This window comes from Phodopus roborovskii, unplaced genomic scaffold (genome assembly GCF_943737965.1).
Source record: "Phodopus roborovskii unplaced genomic scaffold, PHOROB, whole genome shotgun sequence".
Taxonomy (NCBI): domain Eukaryota; kingdom Metazoa; phylum Chordata; class Mammalia; order Rodentia; family Cricetidae; genus Phodopus; species Phodopus roborovskii.
Window position 1 is genome coordinate 10,340,679 of NW_026126469.1, and position 25,451 is coordinate 10,366,129.

A 25,451-nucleotide genomic window follows, 5' to 3' on the forward strand; every position below is an offset into this window, starting at 1 on the left:
GCCTTTTTGGCATTTCCTTCCATCCTTTAGTTTACCCTTTGGTACTTTAAAGGGTTGTAATGGATTGTGTGTGTACCTATGTGTACTTTGCAGCAACCTCTGAGGCTTCTGTGCTCTGTCTGTGGTTTGCACTAAGTTGAAAACAGTGTACATTATGATCTAGGGGACCTTGCTGCATATGGGGTAACTCATGTGCTGATGCCCCATCTCCCTTAGGGTTCTGAGGTCATGACCTTGAAGCCACTCTCAGGTAACTAAAATTTTTCTTACATCAAAATCTAACTTTCCTCTAGTTCTTCAAGATCACCCCAGATTTTGGTTTTAATTCTACAATGAACCACTTGGGTATTTTGATGTATTTATTTTCCTAGAGTTTGAGGTTTGTTTCTCTTGCTGGGGAAAGGAAATGAACCATGTTGTACCACATCCTTTATGTCTTTTGTCTGTCTCATGATTTATTCTTCTGTTCTACCCACCTTGGACTACTTTTGCATACTTGGGCATGCTTACTTATGGATTCAGAATTCCTCCCCTGGAGATTCCTGTTACAAATGTCCATTCACTTCAGTAGGCACTGATGACAGACCAGAGATAATTTCATCCAAATGGAGATTGGTGAAACATTGTGTTTCTTGGGGTTTCTCACAGAGACTGAAAGGTGACTGTTTCACTGTCTTCCCATCATGGGAAAGCTCACAAGAGCTCATCTCTGAAGTCTCCTGCCCAGCTGGCGGGCACCTCTACCAGAGAGTCTGCTGTTCCCAAGGGATTGTTCACTGTGGGTATAACCTTGCCTGCGGCCTCCTGAGTCTGCTAACAGTCTCTGAGATTCCAGAGCCTTGTAAGTTTCCTGGAACCCTGTGAGTCCTTAGTCTTCCTGAGTTTTAAGAGCTTCCCTATTCCTGCCAGGAGGGAATGTTTCAGTTCCAAGGAAGTAGCCTATTACATGTTTTTCTCAAGGAAAAGACCAGATGTGCTTTACAATGTGAGGGTATTGTCCACACCATAGCATCTCCTTTTATGTGAATTCCAGTCTTATTGTAGATTCATATTTCTAGACAGTCATCTTGGGCTTTTGTGTTGTGTCATTATTTTTTAAGAGATAATATACTAAAATAACGTTCTCTGACTTTTTCTTAATCTTGTTTTTACTAAGCAGTGTCATCTGTCCCTCACTCCTCCTGTAATGCTCAGAACTTACAGTTCTCAGGTATTTATAGCAGCCATTCACCTGCTGTGCTGAGTGGATGGATGTGGATGGATGGATGTGGATGGTTTGTTATGTATTGTTGAATAAGGGTTGTTGATCATCGATCACACTGCTATGGACATCTCTGTATGGAGAGCCTGTCTTTGCCTTATTTCAGGTGGTTACCGTCACCATCGTGTTTGTGTACCACACTCCTTCATAGTGCATGGGATGTGTTTTTCACGTGGCTACCATTGCCATCGTGTTTGTGTACCACACTCCTTCATAGTGCATGGGATGTGTTTTTCACGTGGGTACCATTGCCATCGTGTTTGTGTACCGCTCTCACTCATAGTGCATGGGATGTGTTTTTCACGTGGCTACCATTGCCATCGTGTTTGTGTACCGCTCTCACTCATAGTGCATGGGATGTGTTTTTCACGTGGCTACCATTGCCATCGTGTTTGTGTACCGCTCTCACTCATAGTGCATGCGTTGGGTTTTAGTGGATTATATGACATTTCTCATTTAAGAATTTTGGTTTTGAGAGGAGCAGTAGGATCTGGGAGAAGAGTAGCATCTCTTGGTGGCCTCAGGAAAATACATTATGACTTATATTGGTCTGGGTGCTGCCTGGGTCTTCATGAACCAGGAATTAGAACCAGAATTATTTTTTCACCCTCAGTTTTGTGGTCAGCCGTATTACAACACTGACAGCTCCAACTGGATCACCACCCATAATGACTGGAATTCTTTCCCAGTGACCTCTGGAAAGACGGGAGTCTTTCTTAAAAAGCAAAGAAGAATTCTCATCAGAACATTGTACATGGTTTACAAATGCTTATGCACTTGGTATAGCATGGAAGAAACTTACAGGCCGGCTGGTATTAGAATAAACAGACTGCCGTTAAGAAAGCTATCGTCCTGGGAAGCATATGTTTTCTTGTGTGAAGGAAGCTTAATGTTCTGTTGCCTTATGAAACTTCGTCAGGAGACTTTGACAGCTTGGTTACCAAAGAAGTCTGAATGACATAATTGTAGAAAAATGAGACTGTGTTAACTCATTGATGAACCCTGAACACACACCGAAGGACATGGGGGAAAGCCTCTGAGCTTAGTGACTCACAATCTAGGTATTTTAGAAAATGAGTGGTAATGTTGTCTTGGAGGTGATGATGAGACACACAGAGCTGAAGTATAATAGCTTAGAGTGGGTGTGGTCCAACCTGAGGAACAGAGCCAGGATGGGAGATAGACTTCAGTTCACAGAGGGTTAGTAGTGAGTAGCAGAGCTAGCACTAGACTTCATGCTTTTCAGCCTCCATTGCTTTCCTGCTACACCACCTCTTATGATTTTGAAATGTGTGCAGCTTAATTTCTCTGTGTGAACTGTACTTTATGAAGATAGAAATGAGAACTTTGTCATCTAGGAAGATGTGGCACATTAATAAACGTATGCCTGGGATGGCCTAGGGAAGACTTTCATCTTAGACATAAGGAATAATTTCTGAGATGAGGGAAAGTAGAAGAAAGAACTCTTTCTTAATTGGTATTGTTTGTAATGTTTGGGAAATTTCGGGTTTACCAAGATGCCTATGTTCTCTATATCACACACTCGATGACTACAAAATAGGAGGATGACATTTGGTAGGCTGGTAGTGACTCCTCTGCTCTGATTCATCCCTTCCTCCCTCCCTCTCTCCCTCCCTCCCTCATTCCTTCCCTCCCTTCTTTTCTTTAACTTTGTGGTTCTGCATTAGGTTCCATGTCCAAGATAACTTGGAGGTAAAAAGCAAGCAAAAAAAGACCTTGCTGAATCATTTGCAGCATCACCTGCCTTCGTCTGGGTAGGAAGTAGGTCAGAGCCTGGCAGACAGAAGAGTGTGGTTAGCTAGTGCTGTGAGCTCTGGCCTTTGTAGACACCTGCCACAGAAAGGTAGGAAGGAATGACAGTGGGGAGCGCAGAAGGGCAGACTTGTGGCTTGGTGATTGACAGAAGGAGCCCTTTGAGAATGCTGGGGGCCTGGTAGAGAAAAGGAGAGGCAGATCTATCTCTTGTGTGGACTGAGGGTTCATGCACTTTTCTCTATAGCAGTGGGATCCTGGGTGTTAATGAGAATGAGGTCTTGAGTCATGGACAGATCTGGTTATTTGTGGTTCTGTGACTTGTCATGGAGGCGGGACATGATGTTGGCTTGATACAAGTGTGCCCTGTGCTCTTCTATGTTCTGGGGAGAATGCGGGGAGGTGGAGCCCAGCACTTCACAGTACTTCAATTTATGGGGAAAAAAAAAAAGAAACCAGGTGAAGAAATACATATTTCAGAGAGAGTGAACATACTAAGCAAGAGAATGCAGCAGTTTCAGGAGCAAGGCATGCTATGTTTTCACTTTCTACTCTGCCTGAGCAAGCCAAAGAACACAGTGCTGAGAATTTTGGGATTACAATTTTTCCTGAATGTACAAACTGTATGGCTAGAGCAAGTCATCTCCCTGTCTCAGCGGCATCACTATATGATGGAGGTGAAGTGGTTTCAGTATCCACCTAAAAAAATAACTTTTAGATACTGTGTACAGGAACTTTTTTTTTTTTTAAACATATTTGGTTACTTTTCAGAGGGAGATTTTTATATTTCTTTATTGCCTTCTGTGTGCTTGGAGGAAACAACTGCTTCCGTTTGTTGTTTTCTTATTCCTGGAATGAGGGCAAGAATGAGGATTCTTGTTGACTGTCTTGAGAGAGTTTGGATTTGATTAGTGATGACAGAAGACCTTTGGAAGTGTTAAGCAGGGATCTGGCTTTCTGGTTGTAGCTTTGAAAGGAGGTGAGGATAGGCTAGAGGGCCCCTGGTCCAGGAGGTGGACTGAGTAACTGAAAGAGGCTGGAGTCAAACAGGGTCTGATGTCACAGTTGTATATGGGGCAGTTGGTGAGTACATCTTCTTGCAGGCTTATGATGTGCCAGGCTGTTGCTGAGCAAGGAGGACAGGGCCTCCTGAGTCAGCTTAGCATCAGGGCCCAGTGAACTCTGGGAGTTATGCACTCTGTGTCCGAAGGAGCATTCCTGCACAGTGATAGCATACTTTGGTAGATGTGTTGTCTACACACACAGAGATGGTACTGAATGCCTATTGTACCCTGTACTGAGTATTACCAGTTCTGCCTAGGGAACCTTCTTCCTGGTGTGTGGAAGCTCAAGGGAAGGGACTGGGAAAGTTAGGTTGGTGTTAGCATACTTTGTAGTCTCCAGATAGAAGGTTTTTCTTTTCTTCTTTTAGCCAAGGTGTAAGGAAATGTGCTCATATTTTAGTAGCAAGTGTTGCCATGTGCCTATGCCCTGTTTTACTTCATTCTTGTTTTTCTCTTTCTTGGTGTTATCAGTGTGGTAATTGATATAGCCCTGAGGCAGGAGGAGGAGATGGTTGTGAAGGTTTCATGGAGTTAGTGATGCTTAAGTTGGGTTTTGTAATAAGAATAGGAGCTTGGTAAATCCTAAAGAAGAGAGACCAGTCAAGAAACAAGAGAACTGTGGTTAAGCTGATCTTTTTGGGGTTTGGAGCTTGGGCAATTATGACTGAGGTAGTACTCCCTGAGAGAAAAGTGAAGAAATTAAAGTACGGAATCCATTTCATCCTTTGCAGAGACTAGAGAAAAGAGAGGGCTGTTGGGGTGGTGCTTTTTTTTTTTTTAAATTACTTTTATTTTAAATAATATACACTGTACATCAGGTGTCAGGCAGTTTGTAAGTGTTCCAGTCTTGCAATAGCCCATGCGATAGGAATTTTCATCATTCATCTTGCAGGTTAGGAACTCAGAACTTGGACCAAGTCACACAAAGGCAGACAACAGTACTTGAATTCAGGTTTGTTGACTGTGGAGCCTGACTATTCTACACCAATAAGACCACATTGCCTCCTTGCCCCATCCTTTGCCTCCTTACCCCACATCCATTTGTATGACATTCATGAGAAACAAGTTTTTTCCTTGCACAAAAGTATATGTGCTAAGAGGAACCAGAGATGTCATTGCCATTTCCTAAAAAATGGGGTCGTAAGTTCTCACCTCCAATGCTGGCAGTGCTCAGGGAGAAGGAAACCTTACATCCGGGGCTTGTCAAGGTTTTCTTCAGGGCTGCTCTTGAGAGTGCGGATGGTTTAGTTTGTCTGTCTTCTCTGGCCCTGAGACTTGACTTTCATTCCCCTGATACAGCATCCTGATGATGACAGAGGGAATGTGCTGATCATATGGATGGTGGGCGTTTCTGGTTAATAACAGGACTTTTTTGGCATTCATCAATGGCATGGTTCCTGGCAAAGATTCTGCCTCTCCTATAACTTTACTATAGGGAGAGGATGCTGATTGTGTGTGGTCCTGGTCCTGTACACTCCTCATTTCTTGCTGTACCTTAGTAGCTGGGTGTTCTCCTATGCTCCCACCCACAACAATAAAAACAAGAAAGGCAACATAGCACTATGGTAAAGAACTCAGAGTCACACAGTCTGCCACTGTCTGTTGCTGTGTCTACTTTCGCTTCAGTTTCCTCACCTGTGGAGTGGGATCAACGATAAAGGTAGCTGATTCGCAGGGTTGTGGGGATGGTGAAATGAACTACTGCTTCTGAAGTGTGTAGGAAACTGCCTGGCATATACCAGACGCCATGTATGTGTTAAACAATGAAGTTTCATGGACAGACCCTGCTCTCTATTGCAAAGATGGATGGGGAGTCATTTGTGTCCATCACCTTAAATTATCAGGCCAAAGCCTTGCATTCTAGTGATAGAATATTGAAGGGTTTTGATCAAGGCTGTTGCTGGTGACTCTGGTCAGTATAATTAGCATGCCAATCATCTTACCTTTGTCTTCACTTGGTGAATCTGCCTTTAGGAATTTCTCATTTCAGTGTGACACCTTTTCTAGCCCCAACACTGCATTAGTGTGTCATGCATAGTATGAAATAAAATGGAAGTAGTGATAAGTGGGTGTATGTGCACCACTGGCATGCAGGTGCCCGTGGGTGCCAGAAGAGGGCATTGCATCTCTGGAACTGGAGTTACTGGCAGATGGGAGCTGCCATGTGCTGGGAAGTGAAGCAGAATCCTTTGCAAGTGCCGTGACCACTCTTAAGTGTTGAGTCACATCTGCAATCTCCTGTGGTGTGTATTTGTGATAGGGAGATACTCCTGGCTTCTGTGCTAGCTCTCTGTAGCACTTTGATATTTTCACTTCTCACATAAGCTTTACAGTGAGCCTGCATGACACGCTGAGTTGGAGTTTTATAGAAACTATCGTAAGGAAGATTGAGACTCCAAGAAGTAAAGTCACCTGCCTGAGGTCTGTGAGAATAGTAGTTCCTCTGACTAGTATGTGACAAAGTTATGGTACTGCCTCTCTGCTTCCCTAAAGAGATTGACAACATTTGCCATTTTTAAAAGAAAAAGGGATGGAAATTATGCTGCTAATATTAACATTAAGCTATATCAAGGCTTTATTCTTAATATAGCCTAAGATTCCTAAAGTATAGTTGATTGAGGGAAGAAATGTGGACTTTCTCAATGAAATGACAGTGTAGCTCATCTATCCATTCTTCTCATCTGTCTGTCTGTCTACTCACTTCGTCATATTTCTTTAAAATGTAGTGTGCCAGGTGTGATGCTCATCCCCACTTCATCCCCATTAAAATTGAATGATGTGTGGCAGTGGAGGTTTTAAAATGTGGATATCTCATATTGACATGTGCTGTCAATGCAAAATTCTCATCGGGTTTCAAAAACTTAATACAAAAATGATATGAAATATCTTTTTAATATATTTTATTATTTTGGTTCCTTTAAAAAATGGTATTTGGATATGTGTATTAAATGGAATATGCCCTTGAAATTGATTTGTTTCTGTTCACAAATGGGACTGCCAGGGGTTACACAATGATGTGTATGTTGCACACTGTTTCTTAAGGACTCTCTGAACTTGGGCCCACCCTCCTCTTTCCTTATCTTTACATGTGTGTGTACACCCTTCTTTCTTTTTGCCATACCATTTCAGTCCAGTGAGCGGTGTTCCACTCTGGTGTGTGATGTCTACTGTACTTTTCTGCTCTGTTCTTCCTGTGGTAGCGATAACTTTACTAGTTAGTATCCTTGGTATCCCTTACCTCTCTGGCCTTTCTTCAAGATTCCCTTGCTGGTTTCTATCCCTCTCATATGCCATAGATGTAGGGCTTACACAACTTGGTTTTGAATTGTCTTTGTATGTTTGTGTTCCTGCCATGGTGCTTCTGGCTTTCTGGTTTGGGCCTCCTGAGCTGTAGACTCATGTGTATAAAGAGACCTGACACCCATCTGTCTGCTGAGTCACCGGAGCCTGAAAAAGGGGCTCAGGATGCTTATTCCCCTTCCTGGTCTCCAGACTGTGTTATATCAGTTAGCTGTGGTGGCAGCCACTCCACATGCCTTCCTCTAGGCCTCCAGTCCAGGCTTTCCTGTACCCAGGATTCTCTGCTGGCCTTCTTTTCCTGTTCCCAGCCTTTTTGATTGTATTCTCTGCCCTTCTAGAGCATGTCTGTTTTTCAGTCCCCATTTTCTTCACCCAGGGTAGAATCCCACATCTTTTGCATCTATGAAAGGGGAGGGTGGCAGGAGGCAGCTGTGTGTTCAGGTGTACACCGGGTTCTCCTGAACCTCTGTTGACACTTCTTTCTTCCTAAGGGCCTGTGTGACTTCCAGGACTTCTCTCGTACCACTTTTGACCTGCTTATCTTGACTTCCTCCCTTTTTTGACTGTTTGTTGAACTTGGCTGCCTGTCTTTGAGGGAAAGGGCCATTCTTTTCATTTCTCTATCTTTATGTTCAAAATAGGTGTACAGTAGATACTTGTTGGACAACTAAATGCTCAAGGATAAAGGGTGGAGGTGTGGTGTTGTAGAGTTACTGGGAAAGCTAGCCAGGTAGGGGTGTAACTGGGGAGGAGTCCTAGGAGTCTGGGGTGAAAGGGTAGAGTGGAGAGTCTAGTGACCATCTTGTCATCTGGTCTACTGTGTTATGTCAGACACAAAGGTATTGCAGAGGCCTGTCTTCTTGCCAACACTGTCCTCTTAGTGAGCTAAAGATGATCACCTTAGGTGTCTGTTTGGGCGAGTGCCTGCTCTTTGTCTGTTAGCTGGGTTATACAACTCAGGAGAGCTTTCTCAGCACACAGCTGGCATAGCAGGCGGCCTCTTCAGACCTTGCTGTGAGCTGCCTTGGAGGAAGGGAAGCTGGGATGGCTGCTTGCATTTGTCCCTAGTTCTCCCATGGAGCTATGTTTTTGGATAGCAGAGAGGTGACCTCAGCAGCCAGAGACAGGAAATAGCCTAGTGAATCATTACAGGCCCTAATGAGGTGCACAAGGGACCCCTTCCTGAGAGCGAGGGTCAGGTGAGGTCGTGCTTTGCCCCGGGGTGAGTTTTGCCTTGGGGCTCCAGTTGGCATTGGAGCAGAGCTGAGCTAATTTTACCCACAGGAGCTGACTGTGCTGAAAGACAGGGTTCCTGACATTGGCCTTCTCATCTTGCTATGCCCAGAGGTACAGCCCTGCTATGTCTGGACTGCTCTCCCCTTTCCAGTTAGATACATTTTTCATTAAATGTGCTTGTCGGGAAGCCGAATGGGAAGTGCTTTAGATTTGGTAGAATGCTGGGGAGATGGACCTTGATCCTGTCCCTTTACCTTGAACAACATGCACCTGGTTTTGAACAAGTTTTACAATGGAATGCGTCTCAGTTTCTTCATTAAGTCCTTCTTAAGATAGGACTTAAATCTATGTCCTCAGATTGTTCCTACATTTGCGCACTTGGGGACATTAGTAAGTGATGCTGTGTGTAGTACTGCCATAGCTACTTCATTGGTATTGGTCCTGTGAGGGAAGTATCATTTCTGTCTCTGTTCTACATATAAGGAAACATGTGCCCAGGCCACTAGCAAGTCTGGATGGAGCTGGGAATTGAACCTAAGCCAGAGATTCCAGGTGTACACTTCTAGCCACTGGAGCCTGTGGTCTTCAAGTGCTAGGAGCTTCTGCTTCACATTTAGCTAGGACTTAGTGTTTTTCACCTGTGTGCCATGTCTGAGACCTTAGGTTCCATGCTGAGCTGCATAGTACTAAGGCAACCTTGCTGTTTTGCTTACATGATCCCACTAGCAGGGACAGAGTGTGGTGGCAGCCCGCAGCTACTGAGGTGGCTATTTTAGTGTCTGAGATTTAGGGTGCTGGGGTGCTTTCCTCTGTCATTCCCTTAGTTCATCTTCATAAGCCCTTCAGCAGTTAGCATTTCTAATCATGCTCACCCATCTTACAGATGTGAAAATAGGATTGGAGAAGCCATATTGCTCAGTACACTTTCAAGGTAGATGGAGTGTTGGCCAAGGCTACTTGGTCTGTGTCTGTTTATCTTTATTTCCTCCATTAACTCTGCTGTGTCCCAGACTTGCTGAGACAGATAGAGCTCGATTCTGACCACGAGGAGGGACTAGTGTCCTTAGACACTATCATCAGTGAAGCAAGGCAGGTCTCAATGGTCAGAGCAAGGACCAGATAAAGTGAAAAGAACAGGCAGGGCTTTGTTCTGTGGAGTCTTGCTGTATAACAAATTAGCTTTAAACTTAGGTCTGATGGGCTTTCTAGGTCAATAATTTGGGTGGGGCAAAGGAGGAGGGGACAATTTTCTACATGGCTTCAGCCTTTATGGCTGGAGGCCTGTGGCCTTGGTTGGAACACTGAAAGGCTAGACACTAGAGGCATGCCTGTTGACAAGTCACAGATAGGGATGTCTGTATATATTTTTTCCACTTTAGAATGTCTTCACAGCACATGCTTGGTTTAAAGGCCCTGAAAGGAGAGATGGGGGTTGTAGGATAGGAGGAAAGGAACCGGGGATGGGGGGGGGGGAGAGGAACAACCCTGACTACCCATGGTGGCAAGGCAGCAGGTGCTAATCAGAAGCCGTGTCACTCCTCTTCTTTGGTTGTCCAGTCCCAGACTCACCCGAGTTTCAGGGAGGGGATTACAAATCTTGGTGCTGTGGCAAAACTCTGTAAGAGCTGGGTGCAGTGTGCTAGCTTCCTTTTAGCCAAGAAAGGAGTAAGTGTCTGTCAAGCCCTGGGCTGTGGGGCTGTGCATGGCCAAATGGTCCAGGAGCGCAGTAAGCAACCTGTGAGGGCGAATCTGGAAAATAGTCCAAGCCAGGAGCTTTTAGGAAAAGGTCAATAATTATGCCTTCAGAATGCTTTGTTTTGTGGGACTTGGTATTTATACTGACTGTAAGCTTGTTTGAGTAATTGTGATTACATTATTATTATTATTGTTATGCCTCTTATGTGAATTTGGGTGTTCTAGATCTGTTGGCTTGTCTCAATAAAGTGAGGAATTTTGACTTCTACAGAGGAAATGTCTCAAGACAGCGTGGGACAGGTGAGAAATAGGAATGGATGGTCCAATCAAGTAACCAATTCTTTCTCTTTTCCCTTCCTGACCTATTAGAAGTAACACTGGAAGAAGCATTCTGTATAGTATAAGTGGAAAGGAATTCAGAGCCAGAGGTGCTAACAGAATTGTTGAAAGATGTGAACAGTGGGAATCAGAAGGTGGCATCTCCAGCTGTTGGGTTTCCAAACTGATTACATTGTCACGACCTAGGGACAGTGAAAGTGGGACTAGGAAGCCACTATGGAGGTGTGTGAAACGTGGCTGTACCGTTGCCCCCTTGGCTGGTGACTGGTCATGATGTTGCCTGTGCAGAGTCTGTGCGACTTTTGGATTGCACATTGCCATTTGGGAGTAGAGAGAGCAACAGGAAGATTTGACTTCACTGTCTCCATCACACAGGTACACCTCAGCGATGGAACCTTATTTCCTAGCTTCAGGAGTGGGGGGACATGTCGTTTGGAGCAGAATGCTTCTGTAGTTCAAGGGACCTCAGGGCAGGGACATGGACTCTTAGCCAATTGAGAGAATATATGTGCCCCAACACATTCCTTTACAATTCCCAGGAGTTATTATCCTGAATTATTTAATGCTTGTAATTCATCTTAATATTATAGTAATATAATTAAATATAATATCTACTATTTAAGTTTATTTATATAAAATTAATATGTTTAATATCCCAAAGGAGCAGGCTATTTACCTACATTCAGTTTCTTAATTGCATTTTCCTTAGTTTTGACAAGAGTGGTTTATTTCCAGTTCATTTTAATCTCTTCCTAGGCTCTGTGTTCTTTTTTACATTATTTGTTTTCAGGCTTTTATGAAACACTACAAACCTGCCCACGAGCCTTACTTGGCAGTGTGGAGAGAGATCAAGCCTGAATTCTTCTTTTGGGAGCCCATACTGGGAAGAGTAAGTCAAATGCATAGTGAGAACAGTAGAAGAAAGAATGTGGTGGATTTTCTACTTAGACTAGCAAATCCAGGGCAGAGCATCACAACAGGGCTGGCTGTGAGGGCTTTTACAGACCAGTGATGCAGAACTGGAACCAGTGCCATCTTTTTAAGGGAATCAGAAAAGACATGGGTGTTCTGTTGTCTTAGTCCCCAGAGGCCAGGTCACCCTTGGTATTTAGAGGGTACTAGATGTCCCTGAGTACAGAACACAGAAAGGATAAATAATTTATCTTCTCCCAAGGCAATCCAGCTCCTGCTGGGAATTACTAGTATTCTCTGAGGGATGTGTGGAGTATGCATCTTGGGTTGAAAGCTGTGGCAATCTGAGGGACTTCACTCTAAATAATGTATGTTGTCTGGATGGTGGTGGTGCATGCCTTTAATCCCAGTACTTGAGAGGGAGGGGCAGGTGGACCTCCATGAGTTCAAGGCCAGCCTGGTCTACAGAGTGAGTTCCAGGACAACCAGGGTTACACAGAAAACTTGTCTTGAATAACCAAAAGTATTAGAAGAAAAAATAAAAGAATGTGTGTTGGATGGTGGTAGGGTATATTTGCCATGGCAACAGAAGATTGAGATTGGGTTCTAGAGACACTGGAGCTATTAAGTAAAGCCCCGGGACTCTGTTGCCATTAGGAACCACACCACATAAGATATTAGAGCAGGGTGCATGAGAGCACAGACTTGCCCCTCACTTACCATGTGCTTCATGGAAACATCAGCAAGTTTTTTTTTTTTTTTCCCCCTCAGTGAGTGCCCCAGACATATGGTTTCCAGGATTTGGCTGAGATGACATCTGGCTTTTACCAGGTCTAGGATCTTGTAGTTTGGGGAGAGCATTAGTAGTTGGGGGTCAACATTAGTTTTTATAGAATGGGAAATACTGGCCCCCATGTCAATATCGTCTCTGTAGCTAAACAAGAATGAGGTGGCTGGGTGGCAGCAGTAGGTGTCTATGCTAACTGGAGAAGCAGATCTTCCAAGAGGCCCCTAGGAAAGGGTAGTTTCTTTTCTCTTCGTCGTAGACCATCTAGGGCCCAGACTTTAGGCCATGAAGCATGCCAGGTGCCTACTGTGCCCGTCATGTTAATGCTCTTGCTTCTTGAATTGATTGTTAATTGCTACTCAAACCAGCAATCTTCTGACAGTGCATACACTGTGACTATGCAGTTGTTCTTGGGGAGTGGTCTGTGTGACGATGGCAGCTGCACGGTGTTCCCCATGCTGTTTTCTTCCATTTCTGACAGCTTTCAGGGTGACATGGAATGGAAAGGACATGCGGATGTGTGGGGTGACTTGATAAATCTCATTTTATCAATAAAGAAACTGTGGTTCAAAGAGTGAAAGTGACTTGCCTAGGGTCCTTGGTGAACTGGCCTTGAGTCCCCACTGCCCCCTTAGTGCAGAACTTGAATTGCACCCTTGCTGTGGAAGAGAGTTCAGTGCACACACTGCAGAGCCCAAGAGTGGCATGTGACTTCTGGCTCATATGCTTCCTAGAAGATATGTGAGATGGGCAACATGGTTTTATCTGCCAAGAAACGTTAAAAAACTGTCACTGCGAAGAATTACAGAAATATTCCTGTCATGATTTGGATGTTTGTGGACTGGTAATTGGGAACAGCTTTATCGAAAGGGTGGGTTAGGGAAAATACCCCTGTTCATATACTTCAGTCACAGAACATTCCCAAGGGGTCACATGTGCTTTGTACAGGGAGGAGATCAAATACCTGTGACTCCTGTGTTCTGTATCGCATGGCAATGGTGTGTGTGTAGATTGTTCTCACCCCATCTGTACACGCCAGGCACCAGGACAGCTGGTACTTCTCAGGCCAATGAGCTGTCGTCTGGATGATGCTGGTGTCCATATTTGAGGACTAATTCTTTCCCTTGTTCCCATGTCTGAAACAGTGGTTTTTCTTTCTGCATTCTTGACCATTTTGGTTGTTGTCAGGATGCTAAGACCCCAAATTTCAAAGATCTGAAGACAAACTTAAAGATGTTAGGAAATAAGTTGTTCAGAGATTTTGGGATTCAGAGTGTGTTTCTCAAACTGAATTTTATTCATGTATACAATGAAATGTATACATTCTAGTCCATTTACCCCCCCCCCCCCATGTCACTCCCTATATCCCCCCCCCCCCGTACCTCACTCCCTCTGAAAATTCACTAAATTCAATCAGTGACACATTATAGATGGGTGTAGGGCCATACACTGGAGCATTGGAAATCTCCCAGTGGCCACACCCTTCAGCTCTTACATCCTTCTTTCTTACTCATTCTTTACTACTGCCAGCGCGTTTGTGTTGAATATGTCCACAAGTATACAAAGGCATGTGGTTATCTGCTTTTCCATTTATGGACCAAGATAAAATTAATTGATAATCATACTACAGCCTATATTGTGGCATTCTGTTAACTTATTAGGCAGATTCATTGTCATAAAGGCCATTTGGGGTGAATATTTCCTCTTTTACAGGCGAGAAAACTGAGGTTTGGGGAAATGAAAGAATTCTTTAAAACTGTGTTTTTATTTGAAGTAGAATACATCATCCCCCTCTTTGCTCCTTTAGTGTCCTTCCCTGGCACCCTCTCCAATACCTCATTCCCCCTCCAAGTGGACACTCGCTTTTGCTTTGATTAGTATTGTTACATATGCTTACACACATATGTGTGCATACTCTCTCTCTCTGCTAGGTCTGTTTTGGTTGGTGATGTGTATCTGGTTTCAGGGTTAACAATATTAATGGACTGCTAATGTCCATTTAAGTATTTCACAGGGTCCCATCCCTAGACAAAGAATCACAGGCAACTTCTAACTGCTTGGAGAACATAGGGTTATTTTTTGGAGGGCAGTATATTTTTGAGAGAAGGTTTCTCTGTGTAGCTCTGGCTGTCTTGGATGGAACTCACTCTGTAGCCTGGACTCTGAGATTCACTTCCAGGAACTAAAGGTGTGTGCCTCTATGGCCACTGAACATAGGATTCTTCCTCAGGTTTTCTGTTTGGGAGTTCTTTTTCCTGTACCGTGCCACATCCACACTATATATGCCTCTTATACAGGTAAAACTGTAAGCATTTTGACCGCTTGGATGGGATGGACAGGGATTCTGGCATTCGGGAGCCAAGGAGTACCACACCATAGCCCTGTTTCAGGGAAAGGCTTCCCCATTGTATTAGCTCTGCTCCATCAGGAGAGGGTTTCCCTCCAAAGTTGTTAAAGTTCTTAAAGATTTCGACTCGAGTCCCCCAGTCCCCGGAGAGTGGAGGGTAACAACTGCTTTGATTGCTTTGCCAAGGGAAGGTTTCCCTGGTGAAAAGTGTTGCAGCCCTTCTCTGCTCAGGGTCATCTCTGCTTCAGGGTCATTTCTGCATCTCTGCTCTGGTGAAAGAAGGTAAAGAAGGTTTCACCCAAACCTCATTCAAGAGATTTATTGTGAGGGAAGAATCCAGGAGAGTCACAGCCTAGCTGTGTAGGCTCCTGTGTGGTCTCAGAGTTGGGTGCCCACAAAGTGAGAAATGGAGGGAGGTTCTTGAAGCCTGCTGGCAGCTCTGATTTCTGTTACTTTAAAAATGGAACATTTCATAGCATTCACTTAAAGGAAGAATGGTGCTGAGAGGTGGAAGGTTGAAAATCACCTTGGTAGCTGAACAACTCTTTATGAAGGCAAAATTTCTCCTAGCTGTGCTGGTCCCAGGGCGGAGACACCCTGACACCTAGTTGAAAGCTGCTCTTTGAACTCACATTCCCATCTTGGTGGGATGTGACTGTTTTCCTTTTTCAAGGAAGTATTTGATCTGCCGAGCTCCCTCTGTGGCCTTGGGAACAACAGCTGGAGGTTCAGGGTCATTTGACCCTAAACAGCTGCAGAGCCCTCAGGCTGCCTGGTGCACAGTGCCCTTGAACTGTGTCCCTCACCCAGGCTAGGTGTTCTCTTGTGACCCTGGCAGTCTTGGCTTTGAACTGGTTTGGTTTCTGTCTAGGAAAAAGTGAAAGATTATGGCCTATATTGTATTACTTTCCCGACCCAACCTTGTAAGGGCAGTGCCTGTCTGAACACACACATTGAGTGCCACTGTTATTGTCAACTACTCTTGGAGGCATATGTTACATATGATTATTATTCATTTAATTATAGGGAGCGTATTTTATCTCACAGAAATGATGTGGTTAGAGGTGGGCAATGACAGAGAAGAGGGACATAAGACACTTATGGAATTGCAAGGGGTCCAGTTTGTACTGTGAACATGTTAGTATTGGCCTCTTGCATTTACCATATCTGTGGTTTACACGTTATCTTTAATATTTATTTCCTCTATAATATGGGAAGAGAGTGCCTAGCTTGTACTGTTATTACTGCTATTAAATAATGCACCAAACACAAATCTATGTATACGTAAAACTGCAGTATAATTGCTAACAGAGAGTAAATATCACATCATAGTCATTGCTGTTAGTACTTCTCAGTGGGTAGCAAAAGAGATTATTTTTTAAAATCTTTCCAGTGGTATGATCAGAGCTTTACTCTATAACAAAAACAAACAAAGCAAAACCCCTTTCTTTTATCTCAAAACAGTTGGTTTTATTCCACACTCTGTGTTGCCTCTGTTCATATCCATCTGTCTGGACAACCCTCACCAGTGACCTGCGTATCCATCTGATAGACAGATTCTAGTTGGAATCTTTCTTTTTATATACTATCTCATGATTGTTTTATTACCTAGCCCTAAGTATGACCTAGCCACTGGGAGGGAATCAAGGAACCATAGCCTGCCCTCCAGAGTATCTTCTTTCTCACAGGGGGAGAGAGCATTGAACTGTTTTCTCACCAGTCTCAGGGTGAATTTCTGGGCAATATGTGGTCCCTCCAGAAATGACAGTGAGTATTTGATTCTTTGTAGGAACGAAGAGAATAGGACAACTAGGGTGTTGGAAGAGGCCAGAAAAGCCAGACAGGAGACTTGGCTCTCTGAGCTGCTTGAGACCCCTCTTCAGGGTGGTCTCCAGCAGGAAGGCTGGTATGTAAAGGATGGATGTATGGGCTGACCCTGCTGCTGGTTGGGTGCAGCCTCAGGGATGGGGACAGGGTAGAGGCAGGTTTGTGGGAGCTGGTGTCAGGCTCCAGGTGGAGCTTCTATGAGCTGGAAGGGTTAACTGATTGGAGATCCTTACCCTTTTGGTGTCTGCAACTTGAATTGTCTTGTGCCCTTGATTAATTCATGCTTGGATGCTTCCTCAGTGCTCCTTGGTAAATAGCTCCTTACTGTATATTTATTTCCCCATGGGCTTACCACAGTGAGACTGGAGCCTGTGTTTCTAACAACTACTCCAAGGAAAACATCAAAGGACACATTTCCGGGACTGAGACTCTCAGGGGTCTTCTAGACGTCCATCTCTATTACCTCCTTCTTGCCTGGCTTTTGCTTTTAGCTGAAAAGGGAGGTTTTGTCTTGAGTTGCCTTGTAGACGTGTGACTTGGAATTTGAGACCCTGACAGCTGCTGCTGAGCTTTGAGCTCCAAGTGTGAGCAGATAGAGCCATAACTTGTACTACATGGAATCATTCTCCCTTGACTCCCAGAGCCTAGTGTTCCTTTGTCTTGTGAATGACCTCACTGCCTTTTCTATTTGTAATGGAATGCACAGTCATTTGCAAGTAATCACACAGTAATCCCTCACACTTGGAGAATGCCTTCCTCTTTTCCAGAGGGCTTTCACTCTCATTATCTCATTTGATCCTTATAACTGCTCCAAGAGGGAGGCAGAATTACTGCTTTAATCTCCGATTTTCAGGTGTAGGAACCCAGGCTTAGAAGAGTTAAATGGTAAGCCATGGTCACACAGTGAGTATAGGACAGCGTCAGGCCTAGAGTCTCAAGTCTGCAGCTTCCTTTGCCTGACTGCTTCCTGTTGCTGTGGCCTGGGGAGTACAAGTGATGGCTCTGAGCTTCTGTCTTCCTTTTGGCACATTGGGTATTGTGGCCTCAAAGGCAGTTGTGAGAGTCAGTGAGGCTGCCTGGGGAGGCATTTGCTTATGGTGAAGCACACTAGTGATCTGAAGCACCACTGTTTTGACTACATGAACCTTGACTTCAAGTAGTATAGCTGAACTGTAGATGAAGAGAACACTTGGTCCTCCCACCCCACTGAACATCTCTGAGGTACTCAAACCTTGGGATGAGCAAGTTGACTTTGCTGCCCTGTGTTGTTATGAGAAGTGTGCTGACCCTCCTTGCCTACAGAAAGCAACTGTAATGTTCGTTGGAAGAGCCTTATAGGGTGCATTTTTGGGGTCTGGCAGGACTAGTTTCTAATTCTGAAGAATAGGGACTGCATTTTAGACTTCATCAGTCAAGGCTGGGTGTGGCAAGGCTGGTGGAATAGAGATGATGGAGAGCTAGTCTTGAAGGTAGTTTTAAGTTTCACAATGAAATAAAGAAGTACATTCGCTGTACTTGGTACTGCAGGCATGTAAGCCAGGGTACTACAGAGGCTACAGCAGGTGGATTTCTCTTTTAAGGTCTACCTGGGGATAGAAGTAACCACAAGATCATCCTGAACCAATTAGTGATGCTCTGTTTCAAAATAAAAAGTAAAGAGTGGAAAGAAGACTGGATTTTCAATTCAGTGGTAGAGCACTTGCCTAGCTTTTCTGTCTCCCTCCCTTACACACACACACACACACACACACACACACACACACACACACACACACACACACAGTGGTAGGGGAAGGACAGGAGAGACTGAATTTTGTAGGGTACTTGCAAGTTCACAGGATTGCAGTGTACAGTTTCGAATGTGTTACTTAGCATTAACACATTGGAAAACACTCCAGAGAATGGATTTAATTTTGGTACAGTTGCGTGAATAGTCACCAATATGATGTGGTCATGAGAAGGGCAGGGTTGACTGTGAACTGAGGTTTGGATAGCTTTGTTACTGTATACACAGTTACCTACAAAAATTCCACACCGGTGAGATAAGCATTGACATATGGTCCTAAGAAGCAGATCAGGGCAGGAGGTTGAAGGCCAGGGAGTCAGACTTTGGTTCCATATAAGGAAGAACTTTCTTGTGTGAAGATGGAATCAACAGCTGTAGGAAATATGATCTCTGTCTCATGGGAGACAGTGGGGATGCTCAGGGAGATTAATGAGCAGTCAGGCATATTGGGTCAGAGGTGCTTGATGGTCGGGAGGAAGAAAGAACATACATGAAGAAAATGAAATGTCTCTTGATCGATAAGGAGATGAACCTCTAAAAGTTACCAAAGTAGAGGATGAATGTGGGTTTTTTTTGTTCTGATTTTCATGTTCATCTAGATGCCTTACTGCTTGGAACTTGTTTATGGAAGTTTGAAGCACTTCCTTTGGTAGTATTTACAGTGGAGCATCTTATTTCTCTGCTCAAATGCTTCCACCCATACACCAACAGCAACTGGGCCCTGGACACAGTTGGGCCACCCCTTTCCTCTCTGTCCCTTTGCTAGACCCTGGGAGTCCTGCAGTGTGGGTACTGAGTACTGAGTTCTGGTTTTGGTGTTATGTGGCCAGTGCTTTGGTCCAGTTGTCCTACCTACTTTCAGGGTCACTTATGTTTGTGTTCACATGCTTATTAAAATATCAAGGTATCAAAGTAGGTGTGGAGGGAATGTTTGGGCTGAAGAACTAGAAACTGCTCCTCTGTACAGAGCCGGATAATTTGGGGCTAGCTGTTCAATTTTTGGATAAGGAAATATGAGCCACCAGAGCCGAACTGACGTGCATAGCTTTGTACAATCGTGACCGGCTGTAGAACAGCACCCACCTGCACCAATCTCATGTCTGCCTTTCATTCTTTCTCCCTTGATTTAGCCTTGAATCACTTAGACCAGATTCACTCTTGATTAGCTTTACGGCTCCAACTTAGTCATCAAAGATTTCACAGAGGCTTGGGGTTAGAATTAATATTACAGATTTTACTATCTGATTTGCCTTCCCCTCCCCTAGCACTCATGTTCTGACAATAGACCAGCCTGACTGTTTACAGGGATCCTGATGTCTGTCTCATGATAAGAACTCATACTAAACCAAGTGCCTTGGAAGCTCCCTAGCCCGAAGATCTCAGGAGACTTGTGTCAGTGTCTGTGTAACGTTGGCTGCCGAAAATGCCATATATTGTGACCTTAAAAAATGATTGTGTCTAAAGGTATAGTTTTTATTTTTTTTTAAACTCAGTTTAACTGAAAAGTGTTCCTGTTCTATAATCATTGCACACAGTGCTGGGTTGTGTTTGGACACTTCGAGACAATTATGCTGTACATTCTCTTCCCACTCCAGCCTTTCCTTCCTCCCCATTGCTGCCTGGATTATATGCTGTCCCCCTAGACAGGCTTTCTCTTCTGCTGTCATGTCTCATATACTTACATGATTTTGTGTCTCTGTGAAGTCTAGGGACAAATGAGAAAAAACACCCTACATGTCCCTGAGACTGGCATAATTCTCTTTCTGTGACTACCGCCAGTTGCATCTGTCCTGAAGACTGTATAACTTTATTCCTTTTTATGAATGCCAAAAAAGCCCTGTCATGCATATATGCCACATTTTCTTTATCCATGCCTGTGTGTTCCGTTTCTTGTTGTTGTGAATATTGCTGTAATCCACATGGATGTTGGAGCAGTTCTCTAACTTGTTGTCTGGAAGCCTTGTTTTGGTGAGTACCCAGGAGGAGGAGAGTTGGATCATACGGTAGTTGTAAGTTTAGCTTTCTGAGGGACCTCTATCCTGATTTTCACAATGGCTGGACCAGTTTTTCATTCCATCAAAGTGTTTACATGTTCTTTTTTTGTTGCCATACGTGTAGCGATCATTGATAGAGGGACATACTAACGAGTGAGATGGAATCTCAATGTAGTTTTCATTTGCGTCCCTCTGATGGCTAGTGTTGAACATCTTATGCTTATTGGCCATTGTATTTCATCTTATAAAAGCTGTTTCTTCAGCCTATTCGTTATTTGGTTTTTAAATTTTGTATTTCTTACTTTGTTGAGTTCTTCACTTATTCTAGACATTGATCTTCTCTCAGATGAATAGCTATGGAAGGTTTTTCTCCCTTTCTGTAGGCAGGCTCTTGTGGCATTTTGGACAGCCCAATTCCTGAGGTAGACTTTAAACTTTCAAACCAGCCATTTCCTTTGCTGGGTTGGGAGGCTGTTTTCCTGGAACTGGGTGGTGTGTGTGGTGTGTCTGAGTAGTAGTAGTAGTAGTAGTAGTAGTTACAGCAGCAGCAGCAGCAGACACTCCATGTCTGTCTGGAGTGTGTGGTAGTAGTAGCTGAGAGTCCATATCCATGGGGTTAATGATTTACTCAGGGCATGAAGAGCTGCCTTGTGTGGGGCATGTTCTTGAAGTGCTGGAGAGAAGGGTGATTTTTCTGACATCCTCCAGCCTTCTTCTCCATATATGGAAATGTTTACCCACCACACTCATCTGTTGGAAGGGAAGGAGGAGACTCAGGGTTAGGAGAAGCAGGATTTGAATTCTTGTTTCCAGAAACCAAGTGAAACACCCCCTCTGCCCTTCCCCCTCCATGCCTCTGCCCCCTGTTCTGGAGGCTGAGGAGAGAGTGCCTCAGTTCAGTTCTCCTCAGGCTTCTGGACCACATCCCTGCTGTGTGTTCTGTCCTGGACCTGGCTTTGTGAGAGGGAGTAGGGGCAGCGAAGGTCCCATTGTGCTGTCTAGCTGTCTGCGGTGGTGACCTCCTCGCGTGAGTACATCATTATTGCCAATGGCATTTCTGCCAGCAGACCTGGGATGCTTGCTTGCATGGGGATGGTGGTGGGAAATTCTGTGAGGAATGTTTGGAGTGGGGACAGCTGCTTTCCCAGGGGGGTAATTCTCATGGATAGATTTAGAAATGGAGTCAGCCAGAGGAAAACTTCTAATTTGTACCTAAAACCAACCAACCAGAAGACAAACTGTACAGATATTCGCTTCCATCTGATGCCCAGCTTCAGTTGGGTAGAAAGATAATTTGGGGGTGTTGTCTGATCACCAGGGGGAAAGCACAAGCCAAAAGGGATGTGTGTGGGAACTTGGGGAGGGGCAATCTTACCGTGCAGAGCAGAGCTGTGGTTGGACTTGAAGTGTGACACACAGAGTCTGGAATAAATACTTTGCATGTAGGACCTTACGTAGATATGATGGGTTTGGTTGTCCATGTTTCGAGAGCCAGCTGTTAGGGAGTCCATCTGTCCTATGTCAAAGCATTCTGTGATACATGAGGCCTTGAGAGTGTGCTTGCCCTGAGTTAAGAGATGGCTGATAGGGTTAGAAGAACCTGGACTTCTCTCAGTCACTTCCTCCAACTATACACTTTGTGCTGTCCTTCAAGTAAGGCAGAAGAGGCCATTGTAATGAATGGCTCTGCTCAGCTTGCAGGAGGAGGAAGAGGGTACACGAGGGAGCATTTGACTGACCCCTGCTCATCTGTGTTTTGCTTGGGGAGCACATTGCTGTTCTCCGAGTCTTGCTCTGAAAGTATGTTACTGATGACAGACCAGTCTGTGGCTGATCTGTAATTTCCCCATGTTCTTAGGTCCATGTTCTCCTTCTGATTTTCCTGCAAGAAAAGCAAGGCCCAAGGAATCACGAGAAGCTTCCTAGGTCCCTTATTAGCCCTTGTGTATAGACTTAGTGATCTGGCTTAGAACTTTGGGTCTGTTTGACTTCAAGGGACAGGGGTTAGCCCAAGGCTTAGCTCATTTTCCATGGACTGATCAGACAGGCTTCTTCTGTGTCATGCATCTGTCTAATCTTAATAACTCGTGTGTGTGTGTGTGTGTGTGTGTGTGTGTGTGTGTGTCATAGGTACTGTCTCTTTTTCTTTTCTTTTTCTTTTTAATTTAAAAAACAGAACCTCTTATTTGCCTAGTACTCACAGAAATAAGCAAGGTTGGCTGGTCAGCAGTTGCCAGGGACCTGCCTGTCTACCTCTCAAGTATTTGGATTGCAAATGTGTGACACCATGCTTGCCTTTTTTAAACCTGGGTTCTAGGGCTTGGACTCAGTACTTTACTGACTGAGTCATCTCTTTGGTCTCCTAACTTTATTGATCATCCAGTCTCTACTACTATGCACTGTTCTGTTGTGGCCAGTATCCCAGGCCAGGGTATAGACTGCATAATTAAATGTGCCAAACAGCAAAGGTATGCTGGGGAGGAGATAAGAAATAAACATGGGAATTAGGGGGAGTGATCAATAATCCAGAGTTAGAATCACCCAGGGTGCAGGGTCCCTTCTGACTGAATCAAAGTGACTAGGGCCAGCCATGTAAGGGGACAGAGGAAAGGGCTGTGCGTGCAAGTGTAGGCAGTGGGCAGCTGGTACTGAGTGGACGGAGCTCATGTCTCTTGAACACAGGGGCACTCTGTGCCACCAGATAGTGACGGGCTGCAAAAGCAGTGGAGCTGTGGTAGGGGTGGAGATTGATGGGTGCGAATAAACCATGGTGCCTGAGTTTGCTTCCAAGTCTCAAGTTCAAGCTTGTAGCCGCCTGGGTTACATTTTACAAATGTCTTCCTGGCAGCTGTGTGAGGGGCCCTTTGAAAGGTGAGGGCAATAGTAGAAGCACAAAACGTAGAGACTTCTGGCACATTCTAGGGGTGTGTGTGTGTGTGTGTGTGGGTGGGTGCTGCCTTGGAGCAGTGCTATTATAGTGGTGGGGTGGAGGAGGGGAAAGTTCAGGATTTGTTCATGTGCTTTCAATAGGATGTCAGAGTGTGATTTCCTTTAGAGAAATGTCAGGCTGAGTGGAACCAGAGCTTTGTAAAGACACAGCAATGTTATTCTGTGGAGCAGCTACCAGAATTCCAGATCCCAGACTATGCACTTTTAATTGGAATCTCCAGCTTCTAGCCAAGCAGTTGAGGGTGCAGCAACTTCTGGCTTCTGACTTCTGGCTCAGAGGGTTAGAACGCCTCAATACAAGACCTTCAGAATGTGAAGCTGCCTTTGCTCTCTCTGGAGGTTTTTTTATTTCCTACCAAGAATGTGAAGCTTTCTGAGTGATGATATTTAACATGTTATCTTTTTGTTTGTGCACATGCTAAGATTATGTCCTACCATTGAGCTATGTTTCCAATCCATTTTCAGTGTGTTTCCTATTTATGAAGAGATTCTGTCTCTTGTTCTGGACCTTTCACAACCCACCCATGTAAGATGGGCCAGCAAAGATCCTAGAGAAGCTGCTGCTTCAAAACCCCTGGTGGCTCGAGTCTTCGACAAGGAGGCCCATCTTCCTGTCTTTCTTCACTTGTGTTTAGCTTACTATTACCCGGTTCTCCCCTGCTTCCTTTAAGTGAAGGGCTTTCCAGAAGATACCCCTGTTTTTTTTTTAGCTTGTAGAGAAAAAGTCTCCAGTGGTTAGGCAGTTTAGTCAAAGGCCAACAACAATAGTGTCAGAATGAGGTTGAGAAGTCACCAAGCTAAATGACCTTGAGTGGGTCCCATGCCTCTGGGTATTCCTTGGCCAGTTGTACTACAATTGTCTATGTCTGGACATTGAACAAAAATCCCAAACTAAGACAGTGGGTAGTTATCCCTGAGGCTTGTTGACATGGCCCTCTTCCAGTAGTTTAGTCTCAAGTTACCAAGTTTTCTTAAAAGAAGAAGAAGAAGAAGAAGAAGAAAAAAAAAAAAAAAAAAAAAAAAAGGAACCAGTTTAACACCATCTCTTACATAAAACCAGTGCTTTCTTTGTTTGCACTCGCTCGTTTCTTTCAAAATTTCTTTCATATTACCCATTCAGTCAACAAACATTTATTGAGTTCTTACTGTATGCCAGGCATTGTGCTAGGTGCTGGGGATTGATTCAAAGATAATTTGGAGGCGTATGGAAAGGGAGTGGATAATTACAGCACAGTGAGATCAGTGCTATAATAGAGGGATATATAAAGAACTAGGAATAGCACTATGAATAACATCTCTGAACAAATTGCGTCTTTTTTCCTTCTGGATTATTCCCTGATGTATATTGCCCAAAGTGGGATTACTGGGTCATTTAAAAGATGAAAACAATTTGGCACAAAAAGATGTAATGGCTTTGCCTGGGGAATACAGCTCAATTTTCAGCAGGAGAAAAAAACTGTTGACAACTCCAGATTTAGACCACTTCTCCAGGAGGACAGGGTAGTTTTCATGCTAACTATCAACATGGAGCCTTCTGGGGGGAGGGGGTGTGCTAAACATGCCAGCTTACATGTAGAAACACACGTCCTCACCTCAGCCTTACAGACTAGTTGCTCTCACTGTAACGTGGCTCTCGGAGTATCATTTTAATCTAACTGTGCCATGTTAAAAGAAAGTGACTTGCAAAAGATTGCAGTTAAAAACTGGGGAAACCAAGGAGTAGAGTATATATTTTTAAAATTCTAATTCCCACTCCACTCCCCATGCTGTGTTCAGAAAGCCTGGGCATTTACGCTCCAGCTAGTGCCTTTTCTCAAGGTCAGGATGTTCCTGCCCCTAATGTCAAAGCTGCATACAGCATCCTTTTCTACGTTGGCCCAAAGAAACCCAAAGGCCCATTTGGTTTCCTGGCCCAGATCCTGAAAGACTATTTGGCTGTCCCCAGCTTTGTAACATGAAATCCCAAGGAAAGCTGAAACTGTGCCACAGATCTCTTTGAAATGGGTGGTTTTTCTAGTAGTCACAGTTTGAAGCAAAACACTTGTCCCTAGTATTGGGCACTTCTCCTAGTCAGAATCAGGTATGTGTCCACCAGACTCCAGCGATACCCCTGCCCTCTCAGCCCATTCTCTGCCTCTCCCCTCCTATCCTGCATTTGCCTACCTCCGTGTTATGCTCTCG

General features: G+C 44.3%; 1 protein-coding gene across 1 annotated transcript in view; it reads left to right on the forward strand.

Moving 5' to 3' along the window:
* LOC127227230 (uncharacterized) overlaps positions 1-25,228 on the forward strand; it is a 56,335-nt gene extending 31,107 nt beyond the window's left edge. Inside the window, exons 2-3 of the mRNA XM_051191566.1 lie at positions 16,504-16,620; positions 25,047-25,228. Of these exons, the coding sequence (XP_051047523.1) occupies positions 16,504-16,620; positions 25,047-25,228 (299 nt within the window). The remainder of the gene's footprint in view (positions 1-16,503; positions 16,621-25,046) is intronic.
* The last annotated feature ends 223 nt before the right edge of the window (positions 25,229-25,451 follow it).